Here is a 13,933-nt window from a genome sequence, read left to right as displayed (position 1 = left end):
TGGGCCTGTGTTTGATTTACCCTTGTTTCTTCACTTGAATGCACATGGAGGGCTCTAGCTTGATGACAATGGTCTGTGTTCAGTTAAAAAGGCTCAACTTTATTGGTTGAAAACGCAGGAGGAAGATACACAATGGTCAAACTTACTGTCGCGTTTATAAAAAGAGAGGGAAAATAAGATGAGAGTATAATGGCAAGTCACTTAAGGGTGGCTAATTCTAGTCCTGCTATGGAGAAAATAAGAATTGGGAACCAGTTGGTGGCGGAACTAGTTTGTTTCTTTGTGGTACTAAATGATGTGCACCCCTGAGTGCTGACTCTCCCTCGCAATGGTTCACTTAATCAAATCCATAAATTTCTGTGCATGCCTGTCAACTGAAAAGTGGAAGAAGAAAAAAATAACTCTTGGGGACAACTAGTCTTTCTATTCAGCAACATTTATTTCCTTGAGTAGATTAGCGCCTAATGTGCAAATCGGTCCAGAGTACAAGCCAACGAGTTCATGTCCATTGGAAAGTGTGGAACAACTCAAATACAACTAAATGTCAGTGTTAAACTACCAATTCACTCTAAAAGGAGAATTGTTTAACCAATTTAAGATTACAAATAGAATTGTTGACTTAAAAAATTGCTTCAATTGCTAACACACGATTGAAGTTAGTCCAAAGTAAATATATTACCGTATTTTCACGACTATAAGGTGCACTTCGAAGACGATGTGCCTAATAGTGAGGTACACCTTGTGCGTTGACAAAGGTCCAAAATCTGACTGACTGTGTGGGAAGACTTCCCGCGACACATTGCTTATATACAAGAAAGGCGTACCTGACTGAGGACAGACATGAGAGCACGGAAGAGTCAACTTGGTGGCGAGTTCTCCAACTAAGCCAACATCATTTCCGAGGACACGACAACAAGACAATGAGACGGAGCCTGACGTGTTTGATGGAGAACTTGTCCAGTTGTTTGTTTCGGATACAGAAGATCATAAGGACTATGAGGGATTTGTGGATTAGGGTTGATCAAAAGCAACGCGAGTACATTGTTATATACTTCAAGTACAATTCAAACAAACTCAGTTTTGTTCTGTCCGCTGCCTTTTTAAGAACATGCGCTCGCACTAGTTTTAGCATAATAGCATGCTACCATATGTTTGGAGCTAGCGTATGTTTAACCGTGCCTGCGCCCAATAGTCCGGTGTGCCTTATGTGTGTGTTAAAAACAGAAATAGCACCCGTAACTGTGACTGCGTCTTATAATACGGTGCGCCTTATGGTGATAAAAATACGGTAAGTTTAATTAATTATGAACTCATTAAACTTAAGGGGGTATAAGCCACGGAGGAGGCGGGGCTTCCGACTTCCGTAAGTCACACACCTACACGGTTTCCGGTTACTGTTGCGACGTAATAAACCGTGTCCCAATACTCACGCTGCCACCTTTGTGCCCCTTAATCGCGCGTTCCCGTTAATGGGTACGAGTGTGTAGGGTGTCTCAGTTCTCCGAGTGCGTCTCAGAGTGCTTCGGAGTACTGAGACACCTTACACACTCACACCCATCAACAGGAACGCAAAATCGAAGGGCACAAAGGCGTAAGCGCAAGTACTGGGACGCAGCCCACATGTCGCAAACCGGAACCGGAAACAGAGCTGATGTGTGAAAACCCAGAAGTCCTGCCTCCTCCGTGGCATATACCCCATTGAAGCAATTTTTTTCAAAGTTGGTCAACAATTCAATTTGTAATCTTAAATTGGTTCAACAAATTCTCTTTTTAGAGTGTATGTCACACTTTAGTTGCCGTGATTACTATGTCTTCCTTTTTCTTCTTTTTCCATTTCTTCCTCTACTTTCTTTTGGGCGGTAGCCAACTAATTGTGGCGCATTATTGCCACCTTTTTTAGCATGCAGCATCCGCTACAAGAATTTGCTATTTACAGCAGTAAATGGCACAATAAGTGACCAGAATTCTACCTTTGGCCACAATGCAACACGGGATAAGGTAAGCCACTTTAAAATAACAGAAAAACGTTTTCATAGCTGGAAGCGGAAGTTTCGAACCGGAACGCAGTTGCTGCCTTCAATATGATTAGAGGACGAGTTTTGGATGCCACTCTATTTTATATTTATTTTGTATTTTTTTTTATTTTTTTTTTTTTTTGACTAGTGTGATTTTTACTCTGGAGCGACTTGCTGTCCGAAAAAAAGGGCATGTTTGTGTAAGATAGATGCCATGTTCAAGAAAACTTTGTGATTGAACAATATTTGATTAAAAAATAAAGCACATCTTCATCACAGCTGCAAGACATAAAGCCATTATCAAGCATAGGTAAGTACAATCATTTTTGGACTACAAGGCGCACCCGACTATAAGCCACGCTAGCTAAATTTGGGGAATATTCAAGTTAGTTACACATATAAGATGCACCCGAATGTAAGCCGCACGTGTTTTAATGCGACCGCACTGGATTCCCGCTAATTTCTTTTCCATAATGAGGGCACAAATTGTCTTGCTCTCGTTCTGTCTCTTCTACTGTATTTGGGCTCACATATTCATAATGCTGCATATTGCCGTACTTGGCCACAATTGTCCTGTTTTCCTGTTTATTGGAAGTTAGCAAGATAATTTTATAGTAAAAGTCTAATATAAAATATATATATTTTTTAAACATCCCTTTGGGGTGAGGTCTGGATGGTTATACAGACAGTATAAAGGTGAATCAATATTCACACTGCTTTAGCATGAGATACAACATCAAAATTAGCAGCCAGTGACAATAAATAATATTTTAAAAACTGAACACATCAAACAACAATGTGGCCTCCAAAAGACATCTCACTCACCAGGTATATTTGTTCCATCGTCCCTGACGTGACAGCTGCCCTCTTCTCGTTCTGCTTCTTTATGCCCACCTATTTCCCCATAGTAGAGTGCAACAATCAGTTGTAAAATGCGGATAAACATGGGAAGTTGCTGATCCGTAATCGACAACTTCAGGCTATCCACCATGGTTTGGATCTGAGTGGACATAAGAAATAACGGATGATGTTAGTTAATTCTAATGATGGTTTATTGCTTGAAATTATATCCCATTGCATCATCTAATTTTCCAGAGGATCCTTTCAACGCATGCAATTAATAAAATGTAAAATAATTAAAAATGTACGTTTAAAGATTAAAAATCTATTTACAACCTAATAATAAAATCATTTAAACAAACACACTGATATACCAAACACACTCACACCCCATCATTACCACTTAATGCTCCCCCTAAGGCTAGCCTCAAACCAGCCACAATATTTTACAACACGCATCTGTACACTTGCAATAATACATACTAAATACAGTACACACAATTTCAGGAAGAAGCACTATACATTACAATATAAGGTATATAACTGCAAGCAAGTAGAGATTACATACAAATCAAATTAGTCCAGAAGAACATAGAAATAAAAAACAAGAACAGGATGTTTGACAATGAATAAGTAGAGAGGATTTGAAAGTATGAAAAGTGATTATTGGTCCGAGGCTAACCCTATGGAGCTTTAAACTTGATTGCACGCTGACCAATTTATTTCCTAATTATTAGTGTGACGAAAAATAAAGATGATACTTCGATTCTCATTTCTCAAATGATGTTGTTGCATGAAACAGCTTCACATCAAGTCATAATGGGAGGCACCCATTTATTGTGTAGATTAATTATTTCGATTACAAGGGAGGAATGTTTAGATTTCCGAATTTCCTTAGAGTTCACAGGTGTCTGCTGAGGTATGAACGATGAGACAATATTTCGTCTCTGGCGAAAAAAAGTTAGTTTTGATTATCTGCAGATAAAAAACTAAAATAAATTGCCTGAATTAGAGTGGATTGAGAATAAGACTTTATAACCTTAAAACAAAGTAAGTACAAAAGAGGTTAAGCCTGAATTGAATACCCACATAATACAATGACAAAAAAGTCACAAAAGAACTCGCTAATGTTATTTCTTAATGTACAGTATAGTTTATATAGTAATTCCATTACAAAATGAGTAACGATGTAATGATTGGTGGGTCATGGAAAATATGTACTTCATCCACAACACTGGATGGCAACTAGGAGATTACTATATAAAGTAAAAAAAAATAATAATTAATTAATTTCAATGAATAAATACTGTCAACGGTCAGATGTCATCACCTTTTTTTGCCACAGGGATCACACTTTGCTCAACTAATAGGAACTTTCACTAGCCTTAATAAGAACATTTAACTTAGCATTTCAGGACATAACATAAAACAGTCCTTCGTTTCTCACGTTTGTTTCACATTTGATTATATTTACTGCCACTAGGGCATTTTCATAGTTTTGAACTTCACTGATAGATATTTGTTGTTGTTTTTTTACTTACTTTGATGACAGAGGGTATCTTAGAATTGATGTTGTCATAACTAAAATGAAGACGCGTTCGGAAGGAGCACTTGTACAGCAGTGGGTCTTGGTAGAACTCAATCTTGCCACTTGCATTCCGTTTGTCCAAGCACACAGTACAATCAGAAAAGTTGATCACTTTCCGAAGAACAAGTTCTGGAGCTGTAGAAAGAGCAAAGTTCTATGTCAGTGACCCCTCTTCTCTATCCCCCAACTCTCTCATTCGTTGAAATTGTAAATCCCTATATTAGCCTATCCCTAAATTCATGCAAAAACTAATTGCCTGCTGTCCGTAGACTCCATACTCATAGACCTTAATTTTGAGGATGGTCCACAGGTGCTCAAAAGGGCTGATGTCAGGGATTGATTATGTCCACGCCCTGTTTTTTTTTCTCCGTGGAACAGTATAACCATAGTTGCTACAGCGTTCATAGTATCTTTCTGCAGCATGAGAGAGTCCATTGTCTTGCACGAGAATTTTTTACTGCGCACGGCACAGTTCTTTGTTTTAAACATGACAGAAAACAGATCCTATACACATAATGATTTTGAACAGTGTATTATTATAGATTCTAGTGTTTACTGTTGGTGTCTTTCTTACCAGTGACGTCCATGAATGCCCTCTCCCACACATCGTCCACAGTGTAGCACTCTGCTGAAGTAATGTTGACTGACAACACAATGTCATCCTCAACGTACTTCAATATCAAGTTGTTCACCAAAACATTCACGTTATTCACCACGCGTCTGATCAGGCTCTGCACATAACCTATAACAAAAACAAGCATACAATTAAGAAACACGTTATACCATATAAGTATTATATCATTTTTTAGATTATTTTTTATCATTGTTTAGAGCTATGAGTTGCACTAGTTACGGCCTGAATTACTGAAGGTTTGTACAGGCAAAAAAAAAATGGGCACAAACTTGATTATGCATGCAAACAGATGAGGAAATTGATTTACTAACTGTGTGGAACCAGGATTGCACCTACTAAACAAATAGGGCTTTTGTATCTTTAAAAATAGAGCATCTGATATGTAGGTGCAAACCAGTGCACAAAGTGGTGCCAGCATCGCGCAAGAAAAATGAGAGGCAGAACGGTGAGAACTCTCCGCTTGTATAAATATTTTTTAAATGCCAACAATAATTAGCGTGACACGTCGTCTATTCAGCAGTGCAGTTTTGTAGCTTCTGAATGATGTAAAGGCTAACAGGAAGCAAGTCACAAGAAGCCACATCACCTCACGCATTTACACTCAGCAATTCCGTGTATCCGGGGCATTTCAGCACATTAGGACTAGGGGTGCACCTACCGATCGGCTGGCCAATTTATCGGCCCCGATTACCTTAACTCATTTGCTCCAAAAAAACTTATAAATACGTTTTAATTTAAATGTTTAAGTGTCCCAAAGACGTATTTATACGTTTTATGTTGTTGAAGGCTTTGATGCAGCCTCTGAACTGCAGAGAACGAGTGAGGATCGGCAGGCCAGACTTTTTCAAATATCAGGGATCAGCTGGGAAATTGCGATCAGTGCACCGCTAATTAGGACAATTAGTGCTGGCCTTTCCCAAAACACCCTTGCAGGATTACTGTCCCAAGTTTTGAATGCAGTTTTGCCACACACTAAAGGCAAGTTGAATAAACAAAGCCCTTCCCCAGAATAATCAAGGAGATCAATTTATGTTTTGTTGCTAATTAATGTTTGTTTATGTCTTTCATTAACACTTCAAATTTCATTTTGCAACTTGCGGCACTTTCACAAATTCCCCATGGTAAAGGCAGCGCTACCTAAAGTGCAAAATCCTCTTTTAAATAAAGGAACCTAAAATACTGCAGACAGAATCCTCCAAATCATCAGACCAGTGCCGTCATTTATTTTTCCAGTGTGCTGTATAACAGTCACAGAAAAGTAAAAACATACTGTACCTGTATAAACATCTTGAGTTGTACCTTTATTTCAAAACTAAATGTTTATCTTCCTGTATTTTCATGAATACTCTAAAGAGCAACAGAACCAATAATGAAGCAGCACTAAAAGATGCTCTTGATGAAATTAATTAAAATGAATTTGTAACAAGTTGTGCTTATGCCTGACTAGACATGACAAAATTATTAAAAGTTCGCTGACTGACCAATTAGGCAAGTGCTGAGGGTGACATAAACTCAGCTACAAACGCAATGTGTGTTTGTCACATAGGGGCCTGGCTTGGCATGCATGTGCATGCCAAAATTTGTGTGTGTTCTGGCTTCTGCCGCGTGTATGAGTGTGGCTGTGGTTCTGAGGTCAGTTAGAAAGCTGCTGTTGCATCAGCACCCTGGACATTAAACCAGCAATGTTATTTCCCTTTCTGGATCTAATTTGTCCACTGCTGGGATGTTTTTCACTCGTGTTTCACTTTTCTTGCATCACAGGCTCACGCAAAGACTCTCTCTGAACTATCACACTAGTGTGACCTTCTGTAAACAATTGACATGGCCAGCACCTATCCTACAGCCAAAAATATGCGCTATTCAAAAATGTTCACCCAAGCCAAAAAAGCTAGGAGGAAAATCGTGGGGGGAAGTGGGATGGGGGAAATGCAAGTGGGACACTTTGTGACTTTAATGTTCTACATGCTGGGAAAGTCTCTCAACTCCAGCACAACCTTATTTAATCTTGATTTTGCCTGAACATTTTCATTTTTGACTGGATTTTGAAGCTTTGAAAGGACCCCCATATCACTAAAGTGAGAAGAAGAAAAACTGTGATCAGGTAATTGTAACAATATTTACACAATGTATTTTAGAGACATGTTTTATGCATTCATGTAGCCTTTGGTTCTGAGAGAGGGAAAGAGATTTGTTAAATCCAAAATTGCTTACTACGTTACTTGTCTAGTACTGAAATAATCTCTACATGTAAAAAGCTCATGGGTGGGATATTCAGTATCCTTAAGTAGCATTTGCCAGTAATACCAGAACAGCTGCCGTATTTATTCTCTTTGTAGAGGCCCCAGTACCACGACAGCAGTAGCACTGGACCCTGGATTTATCTCAGGAGTGTGTTTGCACTGCAGCCCAAGAAAATCTCAATCTCCTCCAATCACGCACATAATTACACAATCATGCATGCACAATTCTTGACATACTCAGTAGTAGAAGTAACACATTTGTGTTTTAAACACTGCACTGACACTAGGGGTGTTAAAAAATATATATTCTGCAATATATCGCAATATTACAGCGCGCAATTCTCGAATCCATTCGATATGCGGCCGAATCGATGTTTAAAAATTGTTTAGGGAAATATTCAACAAAATGTCTTACTTAGGTTTGGGGTTTACACGTTAAGCATGGAAGAATGTTATGTTACATTAAGCTTTAATATTTTATTTCAATGCTGTTCAAACATGAAACAAATTGCAACAGATCGTTTGTTAAATACAGTGGCTCACAGTTGCAAGCCTGAAGTTTCAGATAAATGAATACATTTTTATGTACAAGTTTACTGATTAGTATTTTCTACAATTGAGTTTAAAAAAAACAATCGCAATAATCAATTTATAGATTTGTATCGGGATTCATCGGTCGTGACCTATGAATCGTGATACGGATCGAAATCGCCAGGCAATTCACACCCCTAACTGACACTATAGTAAACACAGTATAAAAATTCCAATTCATAAGAATTTGAAAAGTCTATAACAAAGAGCTCATTTAATACCTTTATTTGACTGATATACTGTATGACAAGTACCATTAGGTATGATCTTGTGGTTCTATGACTAGCTGGTTTCTGAACATCCAGTGTTGGGAATAACGCTGTTAAAGTATAAGATTATTACTAACAGCGTTATTTTTGCAGTGACGGAGTAATCTAATTAACTATCTTTCCCATCAGAGCATCTCCGAAATGCATCATGTTACTAGAGCTACAAAGCCAAGCTTTCAGTCAGATTGCAAAAAACATGCTACATCATCAATTGCTTTCTTCCACATTGCGACATTATACCAAGTGTGAAATCACTGAATCAACAATTTGATTCTCATAATCATTGGCATCACACCGTGACAAGCAAATAGCGTGGCTGGGAGGTCATTGTTAGTTGTGCCATCCACAGTCATGGTTTCATTCAGTGAAATGCATGTGTACACAATCTTGTTCAACTCATTTATGGTGCAGGCGGGAGGGAACAAACCTAAAGTAAAAAGCAGTGATTAAAATAGTTAAGTATTAAGACATTATTGTGTCATTTAGCTTTTTATGCAAAGTGGTGATGATGATTGGCTGTGAGCAAATAAATGCAAATCAGTGCATGACATAATACAAGTTAAGCAAGAATGCATTACCTAGTACATTAAGCTCAGCAAAACCTTGCTTTTTACTTGGACTTGGTCCTGCGTGTGTTGCAGATCTGTTGTGTTTATGCGTGAATTTCGTTTTATGGAACCGTGACTCCATGCATGACCTGGGAAAGAATGATTTCCCAGTTACGGACAAAGTATGGATCAACGGTATGAGCTACTGCACATGTCCGTGAGTGGGCTCACTATGTGCTCGCACGTGCACACTCGCTCGTATGCGTGCATGAGCGTGTGCACGTAAATATGCTCCCAGCAACGTATTTCGCTTGTGTGGGTTGGTTAAAGTCTCAGCGACTTAACGCCAGTCCTGGGTTACATTAAAAAAAACCTTCACCCACGCGTCACGCAACTTCATCAACATCATATATCAGTATGAGTATAGCTTAACATGTTTTTTTTTTACTGGATGTTTCCGATTTGGATATAAACTCAGTTTACTGTGCAACAATGTATAAATACAGATACTACCAAAAAAAATAAAAAATAATACTGTGCTGATTAACTAATTACTTTTTAGAGGGAGTAACTGAGTTGCTAACTGAATTACTTTTTGTAAAAAGTAATTTGTAACTATAACTAATTACTTTTTAGGGTAACGTGCCCAACACTGCTCCGGAACGGAAACTGCAATCAGTGACAAAACTGCTCAAGGTCAAAGCACCTGGTCTTTTCGTCCTATAGTTACCCCAAAGCTGCGAACCTGGCCTGGTGTCATGCGTTTCCATTGGTAAGCATCTCTATGGAAGCTTCACATCCTAAGCTAAATGGCAAGCATTAGATGGAGTTGTCTAATGCCACCACCACTGGATTGTTATACAAGTGACTCAATATTTGGTCCAAAGAGTTTCTACATGCTGTAGTTGGTTGGCGCATTGCTGGAAAAGTGTGGTGGGATTTTCTCTGTCTCTCTCACACCTACCTCAGAGCTCAGCTGAATGCAGGCCCTAGGGGAGAATCTGAGGTGAGGCACCTTGCTTTAACAGCTGGGGAGAGATATTATCTCATAACATCAGGCATGGAAATGGATCCTCCCCAGATACAACCATCTAGGACTGAATATAAGTTCATATATTCATGCATGCTGAGTTTCGGATAACTTGGGTGTTACACTGTGACCTACTCTGTAAGCTGAATAGCCCCTCTTTCCCATTCTTCTTTCCTTCTTTCTTTCTTCTACAACCCCCCTCAAACAAACCATTTTTCCTATTATTATAGTTTAGTTTACAGACTACGTTAATTTAAGAATGTAAATTGTTTTATACAAGTGTAAATGCAATTTTAGAATTGATTTGGAAAACAAAAGCTAATACATAGTCGGTCTACGTTAGTGTTTCGCAATCAGGGGTACTGGATATGTGGAAACATTTAATTATGTTTTACTTTGAGGATAAGTATTCTTAGTCATTTGGTAAGCATGTCAATAAAATTTTATTTATCCGTTACTTGTTTACTCATGGAGACAACAACCTGTGCCACAGCAGTGCAAAAATCACAGCAGCTGCTCAAGTGTCTCATTCAAGCTCAGATGACTGATGAAAAGTAAGTAAATACTGCTATAGTGGATCTTCATATTATTCTTGTTCAGAGTTTTGTTTCTAATATTTAAAGTTTAAATGCCTGTTAAAGGGGACATTCAAAAGAGATACACGTTTTGAGATAAATGTTAAAAGGGTTACTGATAAAGGCAGTTTTTTTTATGTTGTTTTTTATTTATTTATTTTCAAGGCAACATATTTATGTTTATGTTTAATTCGAGTTGACGGACAGATGGACTGATATAGCAGCTGTATTCACAATTACGCTGACAAAAGAACAATCATTAAGGGGGGAACATGAAAAAGCTGCATTTGAGGGGTCCCAAGGGGGAAAAATCCATCTATTTGACCTGGGATAGTAGTGGCTCATGGCTCATACTTTGTTTTCTTGTGAAAATGTGTGCTAATGTGTGAATAGCATGCTTCGTGACCTGTTCTATATCTAAAGTGCTGTGTGAAAACTTGCCCTATTTAAATGATAGTGACTTGACTTGCATTTTTAGCAATTGGTTTGGTGAGAAGCTGTTATGCAGGAAATCCACTGCATGTTGGACAAATATATGTTTAAAAAGAAAACCATAATGAATTTCTGGATGTACAGTATTTTGAACAAAATTGATATTACTGTATACTGTACATATAATAATAACATTTGTGGGATTTGTCAATTATCGTTGAATAGGTTCAGACTGAGCCAATGAATTGATTGAAATAGCATACAATTAACATTTGTAAAACGTCACAGATAAACCCCCACATTCATCAACACGTATTTACACTGGTGAGCTTCCTTAGTACACATCATGTTAAATTCAATAGCATTATTTTTTTTTTCCATAAACAGGTAAGACCTAAATATTATTAGATGGCAAACTTCAGCAGGCACTGTTCTATCTAATTCTTTAAATTACAACAATATTCTCAACATTGAAGGCCAACTGAAGCCCTGGATTGTGTGAACAGGACTATGTGCCGAGTATGTGTCCCTGTCCTCCTCCACAGATTTCATTGGCGGTCATTCAAAATGGCAGGAGGCGGCGTAGCTTTACTGGCTCCTGGGCCATCATTCACCTGGGGGCAGGTCTGGGTCACTTGGGGCTGTCTGCTGGATTCGGCGGGGTTTGCCGACAGCCTTGGAACTCTCTGAAATACTGCGACTCGTTGAGCTAGACCCACTCTCATGGTCATCCTGATGGGGGGGAAAAAACAACAACAAAAATAAGCTCATGTGAAGATGGACACTGAAATGATATTCAATTGCAGATGCGCCAGCATCTGTGTTTAAATCTGTTGCGACAAAAAAACAATTCAGTTCTGACCAATTCATTATGTTATTATTTTGTCATTGTGTACACCAGGCGCAAAGTAACGACAGCACTTACAGCAGATATGTGTAATATGAGGTGCATTTAGCTGGCAGCAACCAAGAGTGTTTCTTTAGGTCCACATTAATACCAACCAGAGGTTACTCCCACTATAGGCTCTACAAATAAATGGTGGGCTTTGGATGAGTCATGGTCTTTCGTCTGCACCACTATACATCACCTTTTAGTGAATGCAAGTCAAGTCAAGAACGTAACCACAACATGCATGTAACAGTAAATAATAAGAAGAATGTACTATTTTTTCTTCTCGGGTATTGCTGAGGAATCGAAGTGGGATTCAGTATCGGCAGACAATTAAAACCAAAGACTCTGACTCGGGTACCAATAAAGTGTGATCAGGACATCCCTACAAAATAGATTTACCACTTAATTGATAGGTATTTTACCTTACATTTATCACACTACACCACTTCTACATGCAAGCAGGGGCGTGGTGGCCTTCAGGAATTTCAGCAGTTTCCCCAAACAGCTGGCCCATTTCCGGTCCCCTGTCCCCCGCACCCCCACCCCCTCCCCATGGTCGATGAATAGGATTTGACGTATGTCAGCCTTTGCTCAAATCCCCCCCACTCCCCACCACCAATTATTTTCCCAGGCTGATTTTTGTTCCCAGCACATCTACTAAATGCTAATCCCCAAACTCGTTAGGGTTATAGGTTGTCTACAACAAATTTTTAACTCTCCACCATTGTGGTTTTAAAAAATGGCGGTCATGAAAATGGAAACATGCCATTCTGTGACACCATCAGAATCAGAAACACAGATCATACAAGGATTATTATAGCGCAAACTCTCCACACGTACAGGGTTTGATTTAACTGATCATCATAAAGTACTTTGATTCATGTAAACATATTTTTTTTTAAATATGGTAATTAAAAAGTTTCAACGAGAGGGTGGGAAAAAAAATCAATATTGCAATATACTGTTGTGCTCTTTGTTGCAATAAATAATATCAATACACTGACGACAGTATCGATATTTTATGACGGTGCAAAGCACATAATGGATTTTTGCTATCATTCAGAGATGTCAGTGAAGTTGGAAACGTATTCAACGTAACACGCCGCCTACACCAAGACTAACTTAAAAAAATAAAGCTTTAGCAAACAATACATTGATGCCAATGCAATTGCCTTGGTGAGCTTTTACTTTGAAGTCAGCCTGCGCGGCGACGTGACCGCCAGCTTGACTTCCTTTTTTGACGTGTTGGCTTACATATCGAAGTTTTTATTTAAATTACATATTTTCTACCAACATTTTCACAATGCCATAACGAAAATAACCACTAATTTAGGATGCTAAGAAACCGCAAGTTAATTATGTCAAGTCAAGTTTATTTATAGATTCCCTAATTGAACCACAAGAGGGCAAGGAAAAAAGAAAAAAAAAACATCAGGCGAAAAATAAGAAATCATGTCTTCATTGTATGATACGCCGCAAGTCTCCAACATTAGTAGCTAGCAGCTAGTGTTAGCATGAGTGCCTGGCTGGTACGGTGGCCCTGAAGTGCAAATAATGGCTTGCACCTGTAATGAGCGACACCATTCTGGCTTGCTTTCTTTACTTTTTCTATAGCTTGGCACTAGGCTACTTTGTAATTAACTCTCCATGTTTAAAGGAAGGGAATGTGCCTTAAATTATTTTTCATTATTAAAAAAATAAAACTTTATCTTCATTTATTTTATAAAACACCTTTTCCAATAAATAAAAAAATTCAACTCAAAATGTCAAATATTGCCGTTTAGATTTTAGGAAAGCAACTTTAAACCATTAATACCTTGTTATTGTATACATGGACCAGGCATAAAATAAGAATGTGTCTTATTGTACTTAAAAGATGTGTTCCTAAATCATAAATGACCAAATTAGAATTTTTTTGTTGATTTTTTAATTATTATTGTTTAATGGACAAAAGTGTTTTATAAAATTAATCCATTTATCTTGTTTTGTTTTATTTTCTCATCCAAACAAACGATTCGATCTGTGACTCAAAATCCGTGATCCAATTCGAACCGTGACTTTTGTGATCCTTTGCTGTCACCGTCGGTGGTAAAGTAGGCAGAAGCAGTTGCGAAGAACTGACACTATTGGCGAAGAAGAACAGTCAGCAAGTTTTCACTGCCACTCACATACTGAATATCGTGATGTATTGTTGACAAAATTTCTGACAATATATTGAATATTGTAGATATCGTGATATTATCATTATCGTGGGCCACATATCGTCACAGTATCGCATC

General features: G+C 38.2%; 1 protein-coding gene across 3 annotated transcripts in view; it reads right to left on the bottom strand.

The window, feature by feature from the left end:
- Positions 1–13,933, bottom strand: part of vps13b (vacuolar protein sorting 13 homolog B) — a 337,674-nt gene that overhangs the window by 309,981 nt on the left and 13,760 nt on the right. For all 3 annotated transcript variants that reach the window (XM_086077615.1, XM_086077616.1, XM_086077614.1), the window contains exons 4-7: positions 11,377–11,494; positions 5,018–5,185; positions 4,397–4,578; positions 2,841–3,015 (exon numbers count right to left, since the gene is read on the bottom strand). In XM_086077615.1, coding sequence (XP_085933741.1) covers positions 2,841–3,015; positions 4,397–4,578; positions 5,018–5,185; positions 11,377–11,494 — 643 coding nt within the window. The remainder of the gene's footprint in view (positions 1–2,840; positions 3,016–4,396; positions 4,579–5,017; positions 5,186–11,376; positions 11,495–13,933) is intronic.

This window comes from Leptonotus elevatus, chromosome 6 (assembly GCF_054856555.1).
Source record: "Leptonotus elevatus isolate MCC_2025b chromosome 6, RoL_Lele_1.0, whole genome shotgun sequence".
NCBI lineage: Eukaryota > Metazoa > Chordata > Actinopteri > Syngnathiformes > Syngnathidae > Leptonotus > Leptonotus elevatus.
The sequence above is the reverse complement of the archived record's forward strand: the minus strand, read 5'-3'. Positions and strand labels throughout refer to the sequence as shown.